Source organism: Eptesicus fuscus, chromosome 6, assembly GCF_027574615.1.
Source record: "Eptesicus fuscus isolate TK198812 chromosome 6, DD_ASM_mEF_20220401, whole genome shotgun sequence".
Taxonomy (NCBI): domain Eukaryota; kingdom Metazoa; phylum Chordata; class Mammalia; order Chiroptera; family Vespertilionidae; genus Eptesicus; species Eptesicus fuscus.
The window spans coordinates 595,893-620,418 of record NC_072478.1 but is presented as its reverse complement, the minus strand read 5'-3'; the positions used below and the strand labels follow the sequence as shown (position 1 = coordinate 620,418).

The following is a 24,526-nucleotide window of genomic DNA, read 5'->3' as shown; positions in this document are numbered from 1 at the left end:
GAGATGTGGGCCAGGGGTCAATGACCTCCTAACTTTTAAATCTGAGGAAAACCTGAATGTGTCATCATGGATACGGCCCAAAACGACGTTCGCCTCACTTCTCAGGGCCGACATCGGAACACAGACGTGGTGACTCGCGGCCAGTGGTCAGGCTCGGTCAGGCTCTTAGTTTTCAAAGTCAAATAAATAAGCTTATAGGACAAAGATGTGCGATTAAGAAACTAAATTAGGAAACATTTTCTCATTAAGGAGAGCGGACTGTTGCCTCTTCTTAGTAACCAGTGGACATGCGGTCAGGAAATAACGGTGACCACACACGCAGTTTGGCAGCGACGACGTGCACGGAAGCCGAGACCAGCACGGGCCCAGCCCTGCTCTCCCTGGGAAGGGGGTTGCAACACTGGGGGTGACAGCTGAGAACAAATGCATCCACGTTCAATTGTAGGGGTTTGTGGGGTGCAGCAGTATATGTGACTTTAAATTACCAATATTTTCTTCTTTGTGAAATACTCTTTACTCATAATTACTGCTTTTGCAATTATAAATTCGTAAAAGAACTAAGGACAGAAGGGCAATAGATGAGGAGGGATTTATGCATAAATGTGTGGATAAAGACACTCGGGCTTGCAAGGCCTGGACTGGGGCGCTGCCCACCCACTGACATTCCGTCGGTCTTAATGCTGTTTGATCCACATGATGACAACGTGGAGAAGAAAATGCGCACCATCTAATCCTTTGCTCATTTTTAGAAACACGCACTGAGCGCCCCCGAGCCTGCTCACGTCCCGGGGACACAGCAGGGCCTTGTCCACACAGAGGCGGCCCTCTCGGAGGTGCAGGAGTGACTCAAAGAGAAAGAACCGGGAGGAGGTGCCTCCACTCCCCTGCCAGGTGTCACCAGCTTAGCTCATTTCCTCCCCGTTCCTTACCCTGCACTGAGCTCTGCTTTTTGTAATGATCTCCTTTTCTATCTTTTTACTTAATTCTGAGCTTCTTAAAGATATAGACTGCATATTATTTAGCTTGATAGCTCCTTATTGACTGGACACTGCCTGGCACACTGTAGCTACTCACTAGGGTAATTAGGTGAAGCATGATGAATGAATGAATGAATGAGTGAATGAACGAATGAATAAGTGAATGAACGAATGAGTGAATGAATGCATGCATGAATGAATGAATGAACGAACAAATAGGTAAATAAATACAACCACGCAGTCACAGACACTTTGTGCTGGACCCTTACATAAGAATGATATTTGATTTTACAAGGAGGCCACCTAGGTAATCTCATCTTCATTAGTGATATGCAATTATGGGCCAACTCTGTCAATAAGATTGTTCTGTAGTTTGTGAAATACTGTCAGCTGCTGATCCTCAGCTTGCCAGAGGCTTTTTACTGGTTGTAACATGGCTGGTCTGAAATTTTGTAATTTCCATTTAAATTTCAATCTCTTCCCCACGAAACTTTCCTAAGCGATCTCTGCATTACCCAGAGCTGCATGTCAAAGACAGGTCCCCACGACCCCACGACCCCACGACCCCGCGGTGCAGGTGTGAGGGTGAACATAACAAGTCGCCTGCTTCTCGCTCGGCTCCTGTCTCTGATCTGAGACAACCTTTCGTGGCCTGGGGCACCCCCTTAAAGGCCGAGTTCATTCCATACGTATTTCACATGTGTGGTTTGTGCTCCAAAGAATTTCAATTCAATGAAAATACAGTACACATTGAAAAATATGTGCTTGTGTCAGCGGCCTTATTTTTATTGCTCACCCTAATAATGGCATGGGTTGATCCCAAGCCTGACCAGGGGCTAGGGGCGGTGAAATAGGGGGAGAAGGGCAGATACAGCCTTTGCCTGAGTTTCCGTTGCAGGAAGGATCTGGGTGTCACTGCGCATCCATGAAACAGCCAACAGCCGTGTGATTATGTTTGATTTGTCTCAGGACCGGTTCTGGTCGCCCAAAGTGGGAACTTCACTGTAATGAACACAGACTGTACCTCGAACAGTGACGACCTCATCGCGGGTGTTACTCATACGGACAGGGTTTCCGTGGTGGCAGGCCGAGGGACGAGGGACGAGCTGTGCTGCTGGAGCCTGTGCCTCGTTACGTCTGTGCTACGCCCCACGCACTGCCGTCTCCACCCCACCTCTCTGCCCGAGAGACAGAGGCTGGGGAGCTGGAAGGCTCGCCTTGGAAGGCTAACTTTGCTGCTTTAAAAGATCACGTTTCGTGTAATTTAGCCATCTCAGAGTCTCATAAAAATGTGGCCTCCTAGAATGTAAGATCATCTCACGTATGGACACTATTCTCACTCACTTACAACACAGTAATATTCACGTTTCCATCCGCAGTAGGAACAGCAGGTAAAGTACAGAAAGAACTTGTGGGCATGTGTGTACTGCATCTTACTGCGTGTATGAGTCCATCTCAAGTAACTTACGAAGTTTGACGTAAGTTCCTCGCTCCTCGCATACAGATACTAGGGGATAAGAGATGCTGCGGGTGCTGTTTCAGGGAGAACAGGCGTGTAGGGGTGCCGGGGCCGCCCGCGCAGACTCACCTTGGTCCTGGCCAGCAGGGGCGCACCCCGCTCCAGCAGCAGCTCCACCGCCGGGTCGTGCCCGCTCCGGGCCGCGCAGTGCAGCGGCGTCAGCCCGTCCTGCAAGAGCCAGGCCAGGCCTCAGTTCCCGTCCTTGTAAAGCGAGGGCCCTGTGGAGAGCACGTTGCCCGGACTGGGTCCTGGCGGCTCAGCGGGTGGGTAAGAGGTCAGAGAACCGCCTTAGCTTAGCCACGGACGCACGCCTCCTCTTTCTAGGGAGGAGGGCCGTGTGGAGACAGCCTCCTCCCGCCCATCTCCTGCCTGTTGCTGAAAGTGCATAAAAACTCGGAACTTCATTTCACTTAACAAGGTGGGCATGAACAGAGCAAGGGCACTCCCTCTCCCTGACGACCCGACTCCGGGGCCGCGGAGAGCGGCTGTCTCCTCCACAGCACAGGGCGCGCGGGCTGGGGCAGCTCAGCACCCCTGCAGGACAATGACGGGACCCGCAGAGTTAGAAGCAAAAGCCCTCCGACCTGTACGGTGCACGTAAAAGCCTCTCTCCCGGCTCGATCTCACCACCCAAACTGGAGATGAGTGGGTCCGACCGCAACCTTTGTTCCCAGAAAACTCCTGAGCAGGGACTGGGGGCGCCTCCTTGGGGTTGGGGCTCTGCTTTCTGGGCACTTACGAGAAATAGTAATTCCATGTTACCAGAGGAACCCTGGAATATAGTCTGAGCCTTAAATAAACGCCCAGAAAGCCACGTCCCTGAAAACCCGCACTGTCGCGTGTCCAGGGCCCGGCACGGCGGGGCGAACGCTGGGCAGCACAGACCCTCACGGTGGCAGGAGGCCGCGGGCAGACACTCACCCTGGTTTTGGCGTCGATCTGACCTCCACGGTCCAGCAGGAGCTTCACCATGTTCGTGTTTCCCCGTTTGGAGGCCACGTGCAGAGGGGTGATCCCGTTCTGCAGGGAGAGAGGCGGGGCCGCCGTGTGGGCGCGGGAGCGCCTGTCACCGGCATGGCGAGGCGGCCTGAGGAGAGCCTGACCCAAGGCTGCTGCATCTCCACGGCCCCCCTTTGTAAGGAACAAAAGGCACCCAAACCACAAGCGCTGCAGTGAGAGAATAACAAGTGGACAAAGCTGCATCGCTAAGTCCCCAGCTACCAATCTGCCCCGAAGGGGCACGTACTGTCACGGGGGCACTTTTATGAAACAGACACAACTTCAGGTTCCAGCTGGGCCCGAGCCCGAGTCCAAGTCCGTCCTCTCCCCAGCCCCACGCACCCAGAGTCTGGGTCTCAGGGTTTCCTGTGCCCACGTTAGAACACGGCAGCGAAGGCGGTTCTCACACCTTCAGGACGATTCCCTCTGAAAGCAACGCGGGTTCCGTGCAGGAGACGTCCGAGGACAGGAACACACGTGTGAGCTGTGTTATTTCACTGGCGAACACATACCGTCACTGTGGCAAGTATCTGTACTTGACTTCCTGTATGTCATAATTCTGCAGATGTTCCAATACTGCATTTAGTTATTCATATTACATATGTGTGTGTTACATGCCGTTAAGTCACCTCCGACTCCCCGGGACCCGTGAATGGTGCCGTCCAGTGTCCTCACAGCCTGCGCAGCCCGGAGGCTCAGCCTGTGGCTCCTCCGTGAGTCCCTCCACCTCCTGTTTGGGCTCCTCTTCTCCTGCTGCCTCTGTTCCCAGCATCGCTGTCTCTTCCAAAGACCTGCCTCCTCACGAGGTGTCTGAACCGGCCCAGCCGTGCTCAGGCTGATTCGCCTTCCTCGCGCTCCAGGGCCTCCACAGAGCCCTCCCCCAGCACCAGGTTAAAGTGAATCAGTTTTGTTCAGCCAGTGTGGCTCAGTGGTTGAGCGTTGACCTAGGAACCAGGAGGTCATGGTTCGATTCCCCCTCAGGGCACAGGCCTGGGTTGCAGGCTCGATCCCCAGTGAGGGACATGCAGGAGGCAGCTGATCATAATTCTCTCTCATCATTGATGCTTCTATCTCTCCCTCCCTCTCTCTGAAGTCAATTAAAAATACATATAAAAAACGAACCAGCTTTCCCCATCAGCACATGGGAACTGGGAGGACGAGGGTGTGGGAGGTCTCGGCCTTGGTCTCTGTGGCCATCTGGGCTCCTGGTGACCTTTCCCGATTCTCCCGCGATGGCCTTTCCAGCCTCAGCCGCCTCCGGACTTGCCGGCTGCTGCCTGCACGTGACCTGAGGACTGGGCCAAGGTCCGCGAGAGCCTCGTGTCTTCATCACCTACGCTGAAGCTGTGCATGTCTCCTGCAGTCGTGACTCCGGTCTTCCTGTTGGTCAGACGCAGTCCTGCTTGGCCACGTCCGTCCTTCACTTTCAGAAGTCGTTTCGAATCGTTGCTCCTTTGACCATCAGATGGTGTCGCCTGCAGAGCTTCAGTCACTATCTCTTCTGCCCAAATTCACTCCTCCCTCGAGCCTCTCCGTTTTTCGTGTGGCACGCACGCTCTGTGTGCAGACTGACAGAGTCTGACGCCTTCGCCGACAGGAAACCGTCCTGCGTCCGTGGCATGTGCTGACCATGGCCCGTTCCCGGGGCAGCTGACGCGCTAGGACAGTCAGTGCTGGGCGCCCGTTCTTCAGAGCAGCCGCCGCTTTCCATGGACCAAGCTCCTTGCGGCACCCAGCATCCGGGGAATGCTGGCCGTCAGGGCTGAGGGCCTCTTGCTTTTCCGAATCCCCTGGCACCACCAGCTCCTCCCGCTCCGTGTGAAGCAGAGGCCGTGGCTGTGGCACCTTGAGCCGCACCCCGCCCACGTGGGAAATTGGGGCGACGGTCCTGCAGTTACGCACCCTGGGGTTTCCTCCCCCGAAGACTGGGATGTACGCTGAACCTAACCACCCTGTAGGCTCCTGGGTTTTTCCCATGTTTGTTGACATATTCTTGTTAGGATTTTGCCAGGTTTAATCTCTGTGGCCTAAGTCCTTCTATCTGTACTCCACCCGCCCTGGTGGTTCGCTCTCCCCAGCACGCTCTGGGCAGCTCTTGGCGTTCTAGAGCTCCCGGCTCTTCCTCAGAGGCTTCTTCTCCACAGGCCTCGTTACGCCCCTGTCTTCTGCACAGGCTTCCGCTGACCGTCCCACCTGCCTTCTCCTCCTGGTCGGGTCTCCCCCTCCGTCTCTGGCAGTCACACCCCTCGTCTAGGTCTGAGCTTCCCTCTGTTCCCTGCGCCTTCTGGTGGGGCCCCCAGGTTTCTGTGTTTGTGCTCCTCTATCTCCTCACATGGACCACAGACCCAGGGACACAGACAATAGTGGGGTGAAGGCCTGGGGTGGGGGACGGGGCGGGCTAGAAGGGGTCAATGGGGAGGAAGGGGGACATGTGTAATACTTCCAACAACAAAGACTTTTTAGGAAGGAATAGTTCTCTTTATCTCTGCATGGTCGTCACTGAACTGCCCTGGGGACCCTGAGCATGGTCTTGTCACCTTTAACGCGTCCCTTGCCTGCCTCTAACAATGAGCAGGGTTTCTTCTGTCCTCCATCTCGAGTCTTCCTTCCTTTGACCTCCCGAATCGTCTTCCCACCATCCTCCCTAGTAAGGTCTCTAGTTTCAGGCCACCATCGCTCTGCTTCTCACTGGGGCACGTTTGTCCCTGCACACCTGCTGTTTATGTGACACACCCACCAGGAGGGCTGCTCACCTGACCCGTGGCACCCGATTCCCAGGGGCCTCCCCAGCCTCTCATGTGCGATGTGGGAGGCTCATGGGCAGCACCCCACCTGCTCCTGGCTGTGCACAGAGGGAACAGGCCTCCCCCCACCCCCGCTCCAACCCTAGCCGCTCTGATCTGTGTCCGCCACGGGACCCCCCGCGCACCCCGTCGTCTGGCTGTGGGGATCACGTGTCTGTGATGACAGGCTCCTGGCTCTGCGGAGGCCCACAGGCCGACTGCGACACTCCAGGCCCTGGCCAACCCCCTGGCCACACCGGGTCCCGCTTTACTTCCTACTGCGTCCCAGGCTCCCCGAATTCTCAGAGTGTCCGTGCGGTTGCTGTGTGGCCGTGTCGTCCCGGAACCCATGGAAAGCGTTCTGCTTCCTCTTCCTTAGCTGCTGTCACTGGAGCGCAGACGGGATGGCGGTTATGGTGACGGTTTTCCCAGGAGTCTGCTCGGCGCGGCTCAGCCGGACCTGGCACCGTGGCCCCTGCCTGCACACTGTGTCCGGCCGTATAAGAGCGACCCCACTTCTCTGAGCTTGCATTCCCAGGGAGGACACTGTTCCAGATGGAAATGCCCCTCCTGGTCCCTGCAGCTCGCTCACACCCAGCATGGCAAAGCTGAGCCCTCCGTCCCTCGTCTTACCAGCTCCCGTCCACCTCGGCTCACGCTTCTCGCTCCACGTGTGAGTGCGGCGTGGAGCTCCCCTCTGCGTGGTGCGCGTGAGCCGCCGCCCTTCCTTGTTGACTGAGTGTGGTGGTCACGGGAGGGGATCCCTCCAATAAGGATTCCATGGAACCTACAGCTCAACATGGTCTTTCCATGCGTCCCAGGGAGACTCCACCTGAGCAGTCTCCGTTCATTAGAAACAATTCCGTCCAACTGCCCTGTGATCCCCGTGAAGACGTTGCATAAATGCACCTACGTGTCTCATACCTAACGCCGTACAGTTTAGTTAGCCACTGACTGACAGCTGCTCCTCGACCCACAGCGTGAGCTTTCCGTCCCACCGCTCACACTGACGCAGCACGCACAGCCCCCTGCCTGCAGCGGCCTGTGGGTGTGGGTGTGCGCGTCCTTACGTTTCACACGTGGGGTTGGCATGACTTTCTGAGATTTGAAGGAAGGAATGAAAATCTCTTATCTCTGGACAGATGTGGGTGAGAGAAGGGATGGGCCTCCCTGGGATCCTGAGCCACCGCGGGCACAGATGTGAGTGAGAGAAGGAATGGGCCTCCCTGGGGCCCTGGGCCACCGCGGGCACAGATGTGGGGGAGAGAAGGGATGGGCCTCCCTGGGGCCCTGGGCCACCGCGGGCACAGATGTGGGGGAGAGAAGGGATGGGGCCTCCCTGGGATCCTGGGCCACCGCGGGCACAGATGTGAGTGAGAGAAGGGATGGGGCCTCCCTGGGACCCTGGGCCACCGCGGGCACAGATGTGGGGGAGAGAAGGGATGGGCCTCCCTGGGACCCTGGGCCACCGCGGGCACAGATGTGGGGGAGAGAAAGGAATGGGCCTCCCTGGGATCCTGGGCCACCGCGGGCACAGATGTGGGGGAGAGAAGGGATGGGCCTCCCTGGGGCCCTGAGCCACCGCGGGCACAGATGTGGGGGTGAGAAGGGATGGGCCTCCCTGGGGCCCTGGGCCACCGCGGGCACAGATGTGGGGGAGAGAAGGGATGGGCCTCCCTGGGACCCTGGGCCACCGCGGGCACAGATGTGGGGGAGAGAAGGGATGGGCCTCCCTGGGACCCTGAGCCACCGCGGGCACAGATGTGGGGGAGAGAAGGGATGGGGCCTCCCTGGGACCCTGGGCCACCGCGGGCACAGATGTGGGTGAGAGAAGGGATGGCCCTCCCTGGGATCCTGGGCCACCGCGGGCACAGATGTGAGTGAGAGAAGGAATGGGCCTCCCTGGGGCCCTGGGCCACCGCGGGCACAGATGTGGGTGTTGAAAGGAATGGGCCTCCCTGGGATCCTGGGCCACCGCGGGCACAGATGTGAGTGAGAGAAGGGATGGGCCTCCCTGGGATCCTGAACCACCGCGGGCACAGATGTGGGGGAGAGAAGGGATGGGCCTCCCTGGGACCCTGGGCCACCGCGGGCACAGATGTGGGTGTTGAAAGGGATGGGCCTCCCTGGGGCCCTGGGCCACCGCGGGCACAGATGTGGGTGAGAAGGGATGGGCCTCCCTGGGGCCCTGGGCCACCGCGGGCACAGATGTGAGTGAGAGAAGGGATGGGCCTCCCTGGGATCCTGAACCACCGCGGGCACAGATGTGGGGGAGAGAAGGGATGGGCCTCCCTGGGGCCCTGGGCCACCGCGGGCACAGATGTGGGGGAGAGAAGGGATGGGCCTCCCTGGGGCCCTGGGCCACCGCGGGCACAGATGTGGGGGAGAGAAGGGATGGGGCCTCCCTGGGATCCCGGGCCATCGCGGGCACAGATGTGGGTGTTGAAAGGGATGGGCCTCCCTGGGGCCCTGGGCCAGCACGGGGTCCCGCTCTGTCCGTACCCGCGCGGTGAAGTCCACAGCGGCACCCCGGTTGAGCAGGAGGGTGGCCACGTTGACGTTGCCGTAGTGGGCGGCGATGTGCAGGGGCGTGAAGCCACTCTGGGGAGCAGAGAGAACCACAGTCAGTCAGGCCATCCCTCCCCATGTGCCGTCACCGGAGCATGAGGAAAACCACGTGGTGAAAAACAGAACAAAACACTGAGGGGTAACTGTCTAGCTGGTGTCCGCAGCTCAGCCCCGGCCACGGGCGCTTCCCCAAGGCTCCTGGCCAGTGCTCGGAGGGGAATAACTAAGGCTCTAAGAGGTCAGTGAGCCCCCACATTCTTGGTGTTATTTCTAACTACCTGCACAATTCACCTATGAGATTTGCCATTTATACAAAACCAGGTTTCTTGGGTTCGTTTAGCTTTAGAGAAAAATGATATGACTAAACAACATAAGGTGTTAGCCATGAGAATAACAATATGAGTTTAAAATGTTTTCTCCAGAGAAAAACTCAAAATGAATGTCTTAAAAAACTGGTGAACATCAGGGGTTGGCATGCTGACGCTGCGAGGACGTGCAGTCACCCTCAGGGCTACCCGTCCTGGGAGCTCACCCTAACAGCCGGGCAGTCAGACCGCGTGGTCGTAAGGAAAAAAGTCCAAAAAGCACACAAAAGTTAACCAACATACTTGCTGTCAATGTGAATATAAAATTAAGAAATTTAGCTGAACCTAATTTTGAATGTTATTTAAACCAAACTTTATCAATAAACTAAGATGGGTCTAAAATACAATAAGCAGGTTAAATCAGCTAGACGGGCATTAGAGAACTGTTACCGTCAGAACGTTTTTTTAAAATGTCTTAAGCTCTTAAATGGGAGAAAAGTATATTTTCATTTCTGATGAAAAATTAGTTAGAAAGGTTTGCCATTTTCACAGAACAAGCATAGCAATTTCTATTATTAAAGTATGCAAAGCGGTATTATCCTTGCTCTGTAACTTTAATAATTTCATTACTTAATGAAAGATTACAGAAGCAATCAAGACTGTTCCATAACCTGGGTCTCAGTCCTCAGGTGGGAGGTTATCTAGTATTGATTTCTTTTATTTGAAACTAGAGGCCCGGGGCGTGAAAATTCATGCACTGGAGGGGGCCCCTCAGCCTGGCCTGCCCCCTCTCACATCTGGGAGCCCTCAGGGGCGGGAGGCGACCCGGCGATCAGGGGAAGGAAACTCCCCCATCACACCTCTGCTGCTGCCATTGCCGGCAGCACAAGCCTCAGCCGGCCCTGATTACCTGAGCCTCAGCCGGCCCTGGTTACCTGAGCCTCAGCCGGCCCTGGTTACCTGAGCCTCGGGCAGCCCTGGGCGGCTGGGGGGCTGAGGGGAATGGGGGACTCTGGAGGCAGACATGCGGAGCGGCCGGACCTGCCTGGGGTGGGCCTGGCCGTGCTGCATGCCTGCCGCCCCAGCGGGGCTGAGGGAACTGGGCGCCGCCATCTTTGAGGGCGTGGCAGTCAATTAGCATATTCCCTCCTTATTGGCTGTGGGCGCCACCATCTCTGCTACAGTATGAGTGTCAATTAGCATATTCCCTCCTTATTGGCTGTGGGTGCCGCCATCTTTGAGGGTGGGGCAGTCAATTAGCATATTCCCTCCTTATTGGCTGTGGGTGCCGCCATCTTTGAGGGCGGGGCAGTCAATTAGCATATTCCCTCCTTTTTGGCTATGGGCACCACCATCTCTGCTATGGTATGAGGGTCAATTAGCATATTCCCTCCTTATTAGATAGGATGAACTTGGATGTGGATAGCACTGCTTTTAAGAAATGTCACCTGAATCACGGCCATTACTTTTCTGTTCATTTGACGTCAGACTTTGCAACTTGGCCTTTTAAACGGCCCAGATGAGGCCCTAGACCGCTCAGGGACAGGAATCCCTGTGCCTTCGGCCACACTAACTGCACACAATTGCTGACTGCAGAGAAGCAAGACACGCAGAGCAGCAGCAGCTCTGCATCCAAACCCACGGGGCGTCGGGCGTGGCTGTTTGGTAGCCACCTGAGGCCAAACATTCATGTCAAACAGGAAGACTCAGTCTGCAGCCTGGCTGTGACTTCATAAAACGCCAAGTGCCTATAATTGAAGAAATAACGGACGTATGTTTTCCATTTTTACCTTCATATATCCTGTCACCCAGACAATATCCTGAGTGTGTGCCTAGTATTCCAGTTACAGCGTAATCACAGCAAAACATAGTGATTGCTGCTGGATCTTTTCCAGATTCTTCAAATAGAACATTATTTTTCTCATTTGCAAAATTAAACAGGCCTACTGTCCGAGGTGTCCTCCTGGCACTGTGGCGCCGACCTGCGGCGGGGAGGAGTCCCTGAGCCACGTGGAGGGGCTCGGCGCCCGCAGTCGCCCAGGGAAACCCCTCTGAGACTCCGTGTCCTCACAGACCCTTTCTGCCTCAGTGTGAACCTTCCCAAACGGTGCCTTCCAGCACACGCTTGGAGTCAGGACGGCTTCAAAAATGCATCTCAACCACCAAAAAGTCACCTAAACAGTTAGAGGCGCTAACCAGTCACTGAGACAGCGATCGGGTGGCTCCATGTTAGCCCTTCACCAAGCAGATGGGCCTGTGCTTTTTGGTTTTTGTGTTTTTTTAATCTCTGCCCTAAGTTCCATGCACAGAGATGGAACAGGAGAAAAGATATGATAAACCAAGTGTATATGCGTCTCCCTGGGTCATTTGGTTGATAAGCAGGTATTAGGCTTAGACACACTACTCTCAGTAACCCTGTGTGCGGGGGCTGGTCTCCGGGCAGCGCTCGCGAGAGGCCCGTCGGCGTGAAAATCTACAGACCAGTCCCTGGACTCGGGGGCAGGTTCCTGCGTCTAATGTACTTTCAACAATGCTTGCTAGGGCCTCCGGGCAGTGGGTGGCCACAGGCATGGAGAGGCCACTAAACACACGCACACACACGTGCACACACACACACGCACTCGCATACGCACACGCATGCACTACACTGAGGCTTCTAACCTGATGCTGTGCGTATCGCCGTGACTTCCTGTGCTCTGTGGAAACAGATGCCTCGTGACAGGTACTGTGAGGCAGCGTTATGAGGTGCGTGCCCTCAGGACGCGGTCACTGTCATCACTGACTAGGGACAACGTGGTAAAGCCCAGCAGGAGGGCACCTGTGATGAGACGACAGGACGCGGCGGGGCAGGGGAGCCCCCGCCCAGGACAGTCTCAGCTCGGCCTGGACCCTCGTGAAGAGGGCGCAGCTCACCGGCAACGCAGCCACGCCCACGCGGCGGGACCTGCTTTAAGGAGGAGTTTCGCTGCAAGTCACAAGCCATTTCATACTTTCACTGGGTAAATACCTCTTCAAATATTTGTGGCATTCAACGACTTGAATTATCCAGTCCCTCAATTATGGAAAACGTTTCCAAATTAATTTCCTAATAAGGGAAGTACCAATCATTAGTATAAGTTAGTGAGCATTTATTCTAACTGGGCAAAACTAAAAAAAGAAATAAAACAAGGCGTATGTTGGCATGAGCTGGTACTGTACCTCAGTCGTCCTATTCACCATCATCTGAAGCGGTGGGTGTGGGGGGAAGAGCGGAGATGTTAGCACACTCAAATTAGGAGACAGTCCGTGCCCGGCGCCGGCCCGCTGGCCCAGCACGCGACACGTGCTCATCTTTCTGTTTCTATTCTCTTTTACTAGAAATGGAAAAAGTAAGCAACTTTCTACAAAGCTGAACCTCATCTTTTAAAAAACATTTTTTATTTACTTTTTTGGTTAATCCTCACCTGAGGGTATTTTTCTATTGATTTTGAGAGAGAGAGGAAGGAAGAGGGAGAGACAGAGAGAAACATCGATGTGAGAGACACACATTGATTGGTTGCCTCCAGCATGCACCCCGACCAGGGCCGGGGAACTGAGGTGCGTGCCCTTGACCGGAATCAAACCTGGGACCCTTCAGTCCGAGGGCCGATGCTCTGTCCACTGAGCAAAACCGGCCAGGGCTAGAAAACATTCTCTTTCAATTTTCTGTTACGGTACCTGACGGACAGTCCCCTTCCTTGCCAACCCCCCCCAAAGTCAGTGATCCCTTTAGACGAGCAAAGTGGCTGTGTCCCCGGGGCCTACGCTCTCCCTCCGAGCCCGCAGCCACGGCCGCGCGCGGGCCCTGGGCCCTACCTTGGACTGCACGTCCGCGTTGTGGTCGTTCTGCAGCAGCAGCGCCGCGGACTTGGTGTCGTCCTTGCGGGCGGCGATGTGCAGGGCGGGCAGCCGCACCTTGCCCTTGGTGTCGTTCTCCAGGAGCACAGCCACCGCCTGGTTGTGGCCCTGCTGCAGCGCCACCGCCAGCGGCGTGAAGCCATCCTGTGGAGGACAGAGCGGCCTGAGCTTCGGGAAGCGCGGGGTAAAGCAACGGCTAGACGGACAGCAGAGCAACGGGCGGAGCACTCCTCAGAGGCTGGAGGAGGGAGAGCAGGCGCTTGCCTCGCTGCTGTAAGGGGTGAGCCCGGACCGGCACGGTGCTGCCGCCAGTGTCTCCCTTTAGGGCCACTAATGTTTGCTTTATGGCCCGGCCGGCGGGGCTCAGGGGTGGAGCATCGACCTAGGAACCAGGAGGTCAGGGTTCAATTCCTGGTCAGGGCACAGGCCCGGGTCGCGGGCTCCATCCCCAGGGTGGGGCGTGCAGGAGGCAGCCGATCAATGATCCTCTCTCACCATTGACGTTTCTCTCTCTCCCTCTCCCTTCCTCTCTGAGATCAATCAAGGTCTATTTTAAAAATATCTGCCTGATACATTCCGGGCCTCCTGTGTTGGGAGCCTGAATATCACAAATGCCCCGTCTGGGGGTTACGCCTGCCGTCAGTCGGTGTGTTAAGTCCGGTGTGTCTGACACGGTGGAGCCACCCAGCTTTCTCTTGGTTTCTATTTGCATGAAACACCGTTTTCCCTCCGGACTGTAGCCCAGCGCTTTCCAAACTTTGGCACCTCATGGCACTGATATTCGGTGGCACACCAAAAGTTGTATTTTTTTTGGCAGATCTGACCAACAAAAAGGCATACTTTTGACTCATTTACACTGATGGACATTGTTGTGCTGGCTGTTGTCATTTTTAAATCTGACAATCTAAGGGAAACGAGGTTGGGTGTGACGTATTTTAAAAATTCTCACGGCACACTGGTTGAAAATCGCTGTTGTTGGTGTTTGTGGAAATGGTTCTCATCAAATCTATCATATTCCATATGCACTACCTCAGTAAGAATGGAATGTGAATGAACCTATTTCTGAACAGATGGAGGCGGGAAGCGTGTCGCCCTGTGAGAGGAGACACGGCAGCCTCCGTGGAGCCGCGTGGCACCGGGGAGACTGGGAGAGGGAAGAGCGGCCGGTGGAGGGACGAAGAACAAGTGTCATGGGCCCCAAACCAGGGCACCTGCTCGCTGAGCCGCGTGCGGGGTCCTCCCTCGCGGCCACGGCTGTGGGTCCCGGGGCCTCGCAGCCGCACAGCACGGACGGAAAGGCCCTGGGGGGGCTCACCTCGGTGGCGGTGCTCTGGTTGGCGCCATTCTCCAGCAGGTACTTCACGACCTCGATGTGGTTCTCCTGGGCAGCCATGTACAGGGGCGTGAAGCCGTTCTGGGGACAGAGGACAACACGCGGCCCGTCATTCCTGACAGGCGAACGGGCAGGAACGCAGACGAGGGAGGAGGGGCCGGCAGTGAAGCTCTGCAGGGGCTGCCCCTCTCGTGGGTGAGCAGACGTGTCCCTGCCACGGAGCTGCCAGGCGCAGGGCCAGCACTGCCCACACCCAGGCCCTGAAGGACGGGGAGCAAGGACACGGGGAAATGTGTCCTCGATCCTGTCTTCATTTTGGTCCCAGGGAGGCACCGTCAAATCTCACACTCGTTAAACCAGAGACATTGAGCATCTTAATATCAGTATGTTCATAATACACAGAATTCTCACCACGTGGCAAACACAGCGTGTCCCCCAATATATACACACTTTGCACAATTACAAAGGCAGTGTTTGCATTTTAATGGGGTTTTCACTTTAGGGTGGATTTCCTTTGTTTAAAGCGTAGTCTGGCTGGAAAGAAACATCAATGGAGCCATCAGCTGTTAAAGTGTGTAGACATGTTTCTGGGACTCCCTGTATATGAAATAGTATTTATATACTATCTTCTGTATTTATCAGTGCGTAGCTATTTAAACAGACCACCATGATCTTCAATGTACACAGTTTAGTTATTACCGAACATGGGTCAGAGCCAATGAGCATCTCTTTTAAAAAATATGTTTTTATTGCCCTAGCCAGTTTGGCTCAGTGGATAGAGCATCAGCCTGGGAACTGAAGAGTCCTGAGTTCAATTCCGGTCAAGGGCACGTACCTCAATTGCAGGCTCCTCCCTGGCCTGGGCTCTAGTTGGGGCGTGTGCAGGAGGCAACCAATCGATTATATATATAATAAAATACATATCCTATATAATAAAAGCCTAATATGCTAAGTGTCCAGTCGACTGGTTGGCCATTCAACCAATCAAAGCGTAATATGCTAATGATATGCTAAGACCGCTCATCCGCTCACTATGACGTGCACTGACCACCAGGGGCAGACTCTCCGACCAGCAGGTTAGCTTGCTGCTGGGGTCTGGACGATCGGGACTGAGCAAGATGGGCCGGAAACACCCTGGAGCCCTCCCACAGTCCCTCCACGGCTGGCCAACCTCCCATGTTGCTCCCCGGTCCCAATTGTGCACCAGTGGGGTCCCTTGGCCTGGCCTGTGCCCTCTTGCAACCTTGGACTCCTTGAGGGATGTCAGAGAGCTGGTTTTGCTCAATCCCGCAAGCCAGGCCAAGGGACCCCATTGGCGCACAAATTCGTGCAACGGGTCTCTAGTGTGTGTGTGTGTGTGTGTGTGTGTGTGTGTGTGTGTATGTGTGTGTGTGTGTATTTAAATTGATTTGAGAGAGAGAAGGAGAGGGAGAGAGAAACATCAATGATGAGAAATAATTGAGCCCCCAACCTAGGCATGTGTCCTGACCAGGAATCAAACCGTGACCTCCTGGTTCATAGGTCAACGCTTAGCCGCTGAGCAACACCAGCCAGGCGCTAGAAAGCATCTTGAAAACATTTTTTTCAGGGCTAAACATGTTTTTAAAATAATTCAAAGACCTTTTGCCAAAACAGAGAGCATCGAAAGCTGCAATTCATGGACAACATGTGAGCACCCAGCTAAGACGTGCCGTCGGCAACTGCACAGATCGGTGGGGCTCACTTCCCATTACCCGTCTTGGTTGCATTTGCGATTGGTCAGAAGAGGTGGTGAAGTGGGTCCTCGTGTGTATTTCCTTAGATGAAGCAACCTCAGTGTAGGAGTTTAAAACACAGCACAAATCTCGGCAACACCGTTTCCACCTGCTCCTGGCCCCACAGGACCAGTGGCACCAGTTCCAACAGGAAGGGGATGCTGGCAGCGCCCGGGTCTGAACCTCGCAGAAGGAGAAGTCCCTCTTGAGAGGCCTGGTTCTTGCAAGCAGGTCAGTATCAGGTTCAGGTTTTCCCCGAGCAGAACTGCTCAGCGGGCTGGTGGGCTGAGCGGGCTGGTGGGCACTGCGGGCTGGTGGGCACTGCGGGCTGGTGGGCACAGTGGGCTGGTGGGCACTGCGGGCTGGTGGGCACTGCGGGCTGGTGGGCACTGCGGGCTGGTGGGCACTGCGGGCTGGTGGGCACTGTGGGCTGGTGGGCACTGTGGGCTGGTGGGCACTGCGGGCTGGTGGGCACTGTGGGCTGGTGGGCACTGCGGGCTGGTGGGCACTGTGGGCTGGTGGGTCCAGTGCACTCGTGGGCATTGCTGCCTCATGGGACCCACGACCCACCCAGGGACCACGACCCTCCTCCTCTGCACTCGCCTTCTGAGAGACAAGCTCGGGAAGCTCCCACAATGACCTCCAGCCTAAGGTCAGGAAGATTCACGTTGCCGCCCTAAAGAGCTCCTAAGTGCACAGCTGCCAAGGATGCGCAGGTCCAGCGGCACCAATTACAGTCCCAGAGACCAAGCCTGCGCGGCCGGGCGGGGCTTGGTGCCCAGCTGCAACGACACACGCGCCTGGCGGTGAGGAGGCCTTTCACTGAGGAAGATGCCGCGACGCCCCGAGGATGGGATTGGGCGATTCTTTACCAGGTTATGACACTCTGGCTTATTTTCACCACCCTGTTCTTTCCAAAGGTTCCCTCTAAAGGATCATAGCTACACCATTAAATGACATTAAGATTGTTACCCAAGGATTAGGTGGGTGGCATTTCTCTGTCACTAGTGGGAGGGGTTTCTTGTGATATCTTCAGAAGAGGAATTTTCTAAGATGCGCACGGGAGAATGAATGCTTTTTGTTTGCGTGGAATTATATGTTCCACAGTCCCAGGAGCCTCAACCCCGTCCCGGGGGATGTGCACGGGCTCTGGCCGAGCTGAGAGCAGGGCCCGTGTGCAGAGCGTCCGTTCCCTGGTGTGGCGCCCACATGGTGCAGGGAGCACGTCCCCAACAGGAGTCCCAAGGGGGCAAGAGGGCCAAAGCTCAAGAGCGGGGGGGGAGGCCCCTTCATTCAGGAGTGAAGCATCTCAGATTTCCAGGCCTTACAGTGGCCACGCCTCTTCTGGCCACTGACTCACTCCCGGGTGTGACTGACAGGTGAGCATCTTCCCACGTCACCTGACGTCACTGGGCTGTGTGTGTGGTCCAGGCCTCTGCCCCAGGATCGGCAGAACGGCCTTGGAGAGGGGTAGCTGCGTTGCCTGGCAGAGCCGTGTAAATGGCCCATTTCTCTAGGCTCCCCTGGCTCCTTCCCTGTCAGCAGGACCAGGTTACTGACGGCGTCCAAGTGATTCACGTTCTAACTCTCTAGGAGCTGGGACTTCTGAGCGTGTGCCAGGTCCTCTTGTTCCATTCGCTCTCCGTCAGCCGGCCGCTGAGCAGACCGGCGCGATCCTCAGACACCGGCTCTGACCTGGGCGCCAACCCTGAGCCTCTGCGTCCTCTGAAGCCCCCCAGGATGGGCAGGGCTCTGATGCGTGGCAGCGGCTGGCGTGGCAGCTGGAGGGCAAGGTCCCCGCATTCTCTTGGACACGAGAATTCTTCCAGCTTCTCCTCACGTGGGCTGAGGGATGCAGGCACAGGAGAGAGAAGGAACACCCTCTCCACTGCTGTTTGACCCGCAGAGCCCGGTGGGAGAGCGTGGGTCTCTATACGCCTCGAGGATGAGGAGGCCACGTAAGTCTCACACCATGGAATGTGGCGCTGTGGCTGGACCCACGTGGAACTGATTCTGAGCCTTGGGCCCTGCCCGCCACGCGCGTCCCTGTGCTCCAGCAGCAAACTGGACGGTATTCTGTCACGGCTGGGTGTGGCGGCCGTCAGAAACACCACGGGAAACTGTGTTCCCTGCGTTTACCGTAACCCCCACCGTCAGTCCCGGTGACCGATTTTCCATGTTTCAAGTTACCCCGGCGCACCCCATCCCTCAGCCTGAACAGTCTTCCTAAGGCACCGGGCGCTGCCATCCTGTGTGAACGTCAGGCCCGCCAGCACCACGGACAGCTGTGGCTGTGGCCGCGAGTCGGATTCCTGTACTTTCAAACGATGAGGTATTAACAGGTCTAACGGCAAGGGCATCGCGCCTCGTCTGTGCTCGGGGCGTTGTCCCCGCACTGGACAGAACCCCTGCGTCTCTGGTTGTGGCAGGTCAGTGCTCACTGAGTCACGCAGGACGGAGCCAGGCTGTCCAGCCGCAAACACCCTCACGTGCGAAACGAGATCGCTCGGCGCTGCCATCAGACATGGCACCGCAGGAGGCTTGTCTGCTGAGGTTGCCGGCCCGGCCTCGCACAGTGCGTGGCCTCCTTCAATCCCCACAGTCACCCTAAGGTCGATGGGCCATGGTGACTCCTGTTGTACCGACAGGGACATCCGGGCACGGATGTGAGGAGAGAACAGGGAGGACGCAAGGCCACGTGACAGCCAGACAAGGAGGCCGACGCTGCATGACACCAGGCGTCTGAGGGTCTAACCAATGGACGATCTGAACTCATAGGCACGGAGAGCAGACCGGGGGCTCCGGTGGGGGTTGGGGGCGGGGGACAAGGGGAGGCTGGTGAACAGGTGGACTCCCAGCGGGGAGATGAGGAAGGCCTGGGTCTGAGGTCCAGCAGCGAGTGCCACTGCTGATGCTGTGCTGGGTGTGGGACAGCTGAGAGCCCAGAACGTCCATGTTCTCACAGAGGAAAGGACGGGAGTGATGGAAGGGAGTTCACCGACGGGGAATCCGTGCAGGATGCAACCGGTACCAGGTCGTTTGTTACGTTAAATATCATACACTTTTTTGTCAATTATTTCTCAATAAAGCTGGAAAAATAAATTTGGTAAATTATATATGAGGAGAGAGAGAGAGAGAGATCACCCCTCAGGTGCCTCTGCCCGACCTGGCACCTGTGCGAAGGTTAGCACGAACCCTGACACCCAGGCACCCGGGGGGGGGGGGGAGGCGCCGTGCTCCCAGTGGTTTCCTATCACGGGTTGGACTTGGTGTCCTGTTTGCACGTTTTGTTTTGTTGGCGACCTTTGCCCGGAGGAGCCCTGTGGGAGGTCTTCTCAGGGGTGACCCCTGCCGTGAGGCGTGAGGTCAGAGGCAGACCTCCGGGGCTGCTGCCCCTGCCCAGCGGCCCAGCCTCGGGTGCGGCTCAGACAGAGGAAAGCAAGGGCCTCCACAGAGGCTGTGAGCATCTGCACTCCTCCCCGGGCCGCCTGACTCAGACCCAGCGCCTTCACCTCGGTCCTGCGAGACTTGAATGGCCTTGTGAAGGGAGTAAGAAAGGGGGTGGCGCGGCCGGCCTGGCTCAGGGGTTGAGCATTGACCTATGAACCACGAGGTCACGGTTCGACCCCCAGGGTGGGGCCTGCAGGAGGCAGCTGATCAATGATACTCTCTCATCACTGATGTTTCTATCCCCCTCTCCTTTCCTCTCTGAAATCAATAAAAAAAAAAGACTTTAAAAAGGGGGATAAACCAGGATCCAGCTTTGAGGATGTCAGCCTTAACTCCCTCCCGTTTCAGGACAAAAGGAGGAGCAGTGCCCCGCCTCCCACCACCTGCCCCAGGCATGTCCCCAGACGGCATGGGGCACCGGTTATCACTCAGGATTGAAAAGCGGCTTTCTATTATCGCAAATGGAAATGGAATCATGCTTTTCAGATACGTGCCTGTGTGTTTACAGTGATCTTACTACTGGAATTCTGGGATAGGAGAAAGAATTCCATTCTATGCCAGAGTTTAAATGCATGGATTCTCCTCATTTCTCCAAGCTCATCGGAGACGCAGACCTGGAGAAAGATCCCGTTTCCCGGGAGCGGGGCGGGGCGCGGCGCCTGCAGGCCTGCGCTCACCGGCAGGCTGACTTCCCGTCCGCGGACAGCAGGCGCGCCGGCCCTCTCTCACCCCTGGTCCAACGCAGGTGCGTGTTCCATCTGCGCTTCAGAGACGCCGAGCAGCAGCAGCTTCCCAACTGAACTGGACAAGCCCTGATTGAGGGCAACTCCACATGTGTCCATTCAGAGGGGAAAGCCTAAAATAAAACCTTTTTTAGGAATCTGAACATGAGTCCCATTTACACTCTGTGTGTGCGTGCATGTGCGTATGTGTGAGTGTGCATGTGTGTATGTGCGTGTGTGTGTGTATGTGTGTGCATGTGTGTATGTATGTATGTGTGTATGTGTGTGTGTGCGTGTGTGTGCATGTGTCAGAAACGTTCTATTGTGAGTTTTGTGTCGAGAGCCAAGGCTGGCACTGTGGGCATGTGGGAGCGATCCGTGGGGCAGGCCCAGGGCCAGCTGCCTACACTCCCTGCTGCATGGCCAGCTCACACTCCTCGTGGCCAGGAGAGGGCAGCAAAGAGCAGACCCAGGAAGCCTTTGGGTCCACAGGTCCCTGCCCCCAGACACCTGGGAGTGAAATCAATGCCGTGTAACCTTGCAATGGGCTGAATGGCCATGGCCTGACAACCTGAAAGTTAATAAAAGCAGCCTCCTCATGTTTATATTAGAAACTAGAGGCCCGGTGCATGAATTCGTGCACAGGTGGGGTCCCTTGGCCTGGCTGGCGATCGAGCTGATAGGGGCTGGCCAGCTGCGGGGAGGGACTGTGGGAGCGCACTGACCACCAGGGGGCAGCTCCTGCATTGAGTGTCTGCCCCCTGGTGGTCAGTGCGTGTCATAGTGACTGGTCGACGGGTCGTTTGGTCGCTTAGGCTTTCATTATGTAGATAGGAAAGGATTTTGGAATAAAATGTCCAGGACTGAAATATCAAAGCGGGAAAAGGATTTCAGGGAAAAAAAAGCGGGTTTTCGATACAGCAACTGACGCCAGGCTGCGCCAGTGACTCGGGCATTCAGGAAACCGTCCCACATTTTAATTGTTAACTTCTCTCACTCTAAAGCGTTACCCCAATACAAACTCAGTCTGAAGCCATGTGTCAGGATTCCCTACAGCACGGTCTCCAACTGAGCACACTGGACCCAGGACAAGGAAAGACTCTTCATCTCTTAACGGCCATCTGTGGAGTCGCCACGTTCGACAGGCATTTTGTGAGAAGTCAGCAGCCCTTCGTGTGGATGTTACAGCACTAACGCCCGGGAACTGCCGCCCAGAACCCGGGCCACGGCGTCCACGCCCACGCGGCGTGAGCACACACTCCCAGGCCTGCAGCCGTCGCGTCTGTGCCCGGTGAGCCTTACGCCGTTTTCCCTCGCAGCCTCCTGAGCAGCTTCTCCGCGGTGGCCCCCGGGCCGGCGTCTCAGGCCCGCCCGGCCCGGAGCAGGAACCAGGCGGCCCAGTGACGGGGTGCCGCCACAGGAGTCACGCTGCTCGGGTGGGAGACCCGGGCTCCGAGGCCAGAGGCTCGCGTTGCCAGGGGAACGCTGGTGGCCCTCCTGGGGCAGGAGTCACGGCCCAGGCCTCCAGCCCAGGCGCACCGCCTGCAGAGCCCACGGCCCTGGCACACGGCACCATTTAACACGCTTTTCCGTCTAATACGGGTTTCAGAGCGAGCCATGTTCTCCATAAACGTGAAAACACTGACGTGTATTGAACTAAAAGACGGGGCTGCGGGGGGAATGGGGTTATTTAAAATAATTTGATATCACAAAGGCAAGACAGATAATGTCTGGTTGTCATGATCTCAACAGATTGCTCCCCGTAACCCACGCCGAAGGAAATAGGGCCCATCCCAACTTCTGCCTGCGAGTATTTACGGACCAGAACTGGCGCCGGGTAGCGCCCACACGGCCATGAATGCACAGCACAGGCGCCCAACACCCTGTGCGGGGGCCTCACAGGGACCCGCCAGCTGGGCCACAGGACGGATGGGAGGGGCTGGCGGCTGTGCCAACAGCCCGTGGGCGGCCGTGTGACCAGGGCTAAACTCTTCAAGAACAGAGAGGAGGGGGGCCGTGGCGATCACGCCGTGTCCCTCAGGTTCTACATAAACACATCCGCCTCCAGGAGAGAGCTGTGGGCAGAGCAGCGTGTCCTCCCCTTCCCCGGAGCATATGCACACAGGAGCAAGGCTTATCGTGCGATATGTTTTGATTATTCTTTTCAGATTTTCTTCATTTCCTTCTGAGAACATGCACTTCCTGTCCAAGGCGAGGGTCCCTGCGGGGTCAGCAGGCTGGGTTCCCGCGTCCCTGTCTCCCTGGGGGTTTCCTGAGGCCACACTTCGGTGACAGCACCAAACGGCCTCGGACGCAGCGCCGGGATGTTCATCCTCTGAGATTTTTGTAATAAAGGAGAGAAAATACTCTTCTAGAGCAACACAGAACTCGCATAAAAAGATCGTATTTCACAGGCGTCACTGCCACTCGGTGGAAAAACACTTTATCTTCTGTATAATGCCCTGGTTATGCTAACAGGGAGCTCATGCTACATCCACAAAGAAGAGAGAAAGGAATGTCACAGCTGGGTGAATAAATTATTTGGCCGAACAATGAGGTCCCGCCTCACTCCTGTCAGAATGGCTACCATCAACAAATCAACAAATGACAAGTGTGGAGAGGATGTGGAATAAAAGGAACCCTCGTGCACTGCTGATGGGAATGCAGACTGGTGCAGCCACTGTGGAGAACAGTATGGAGTTTCCTCAAAAAACTAAAAATGGAACTCCCATTTGACCCAGTAATCCCACTTCTAGGAATATATCCCAAGAAACCAGAAACACCAATTAGAGAGGAGATATGCACCCCTATGTTCATAGCAGTGCAATTTACAATAGCTAAGATTTGGAAACAGCCCAAGTGTCTCTCAGTAGATAATTTTAAAAATATATTTGGCCAAAACAAATAACTGAAGTATTTATAGTCAATTTTTCTACCCAACAGCTGGCTAACGGCGTTCGGCCGATGTCACGGAGCGTCTCTAACCCGCATCCCTTCCCGTCGGCGAGGAGGCGTCGGTACCTGGGACTGCGCGTTGATGTTGGCTCCTTCCTTGACCAGCACTTTGACGACCTCCGCCTGTCCCGCCAGCGAGGCGATGTGGAGAGCCGTGTTTCCCTTCTGTTCGAAGAAACAAAACAGAAAAGGTTACCGCATCCAGCGGCGGTAGAAATCAAAGTGTGACGCTGTCCCGTGTTGCTGCCTGTCCCTGGTGGCTGGACCTGCACCCTCAGACGTGGCCGGCCTCGGGAGGGTCATCTCCCTTCTGTCCTCAGCCCGGCCGGCCGAGAGCGGGACAGGCGTGCTGATTGTCCGCAGTGCTGCGAGGCTCGGCTGCCGCCTTGTTAAATGAGGGCCTTTCCGGGAGAGCTTGCTCTGGGTCTAAAACTCTGCGATTGCACTCGAGAGTTAAAAGGGAACCTTTATTTTAAAATATCAATAAAGGAAGGGAAGAAAGAAACTGATAATAAACACATACGCAACCAAGGAGTGGCTGGTTTAACGAATATGTTACACTGACATGGGCAACGCAGGAGAAGTAAGTAATTGTAGAGACATCCACAATGACGGCCTTTACATGTGTGTTTAGCAAGTATTTGACGTGGTCCCGAGAAAGGTTAATAAAAATGCTAATTTTCTCTTTGTGTCCAAAGTAAGAAAGGGATTGCCTAAACTTTAGGCCCCAAAGTGGAACTACATTTTGACTCCTTTGGAATCGCCAGGGAGTCTTTTGTCTTTAAATTTCCACTGGAATTCCATACACCAGGCTGTGAGCTGGGCCCGTCTGCATTTTTTACACAAACGCATGAGGCACTGACAGTCCAAACTAACTCCCCGGATGGAGGCCTGAGTGCCTAACCCTGACCTTGCCCCTCCCACAGCCCTATCCCCACACCACTCCCCCATCTCAGACCCTAACACTCCACGTCTTCCTCCCACTACCCTCCCCCTCCCCTCCCCCTCTTCCCCAACCCTTCCCCTCCCCTACTCCTACCACTACCCCTACCTTAACCCTCCTCCTCCCCCTCCACCTCCCTTAACCCTCCCCTTACCCCTACCCCTACCCTAACCCTGCCCCTACCTTAACCCTTCCCCTCCCCCTCCTCCTACCACTCCCCCTACCTTAACCCTCCTCCTCCGCCTCCACCTCCCTTAACCCTCCTCCTCCCCCTCCCCCTACCCTAACCCTCCCTTACCCCTCCCCCTACCCTAACCTGACCCCCAACCTCTCTCTGCTTCT

At 56.0% G+C, this 24,526-nt stretch overlaps 1 protein-coding gene across 2 annotated transcripts in view; it reads right to left on the bottom strand.

Moving 5' to 3' along the window:
• The window catches only part of ANK2 (ankyrin 2), a 139,993-nt gene that overhangs the window by 97,724 nt on the left and 17,743 nt on the right, over positions 1-24,526 (bottom strand). The window contains exons 4-10 of one of the 2 annotated variants that reach the window (XM_054717076.1): positions 23,308-23,406; positions 14,343-14,441; positions 12,986-13,171; positions 12,350-12,373; positions 8,781-8,879; positions 3,418-3,516; positions 2,566-2,664 (exon numbers count right to left, since the gene is read on the bottom strand). In XM_054717076.1, the coding sequence (XP_054573051.1) occupies positions 2,566-2,664; positions 3,418-3,516; positions 8,781-8,879; positions 12,350-12,373; positions 12,986-13,171; positions 14,343-14,441; positions 23,308-23,406 (705 nt within the window). The remainder of the gene's footprint in view (positions 1-2,565; positions 2,665-3,417; positions 3,517-8,780; positions 8,880-12,349; positions 12,374-12,985; positions 13,172-14,342; positions 14,442-23,307; positions 23,407-24,526) is intronic. The other variant, XM_054717075.1, reaches the window with a different exon arrangement.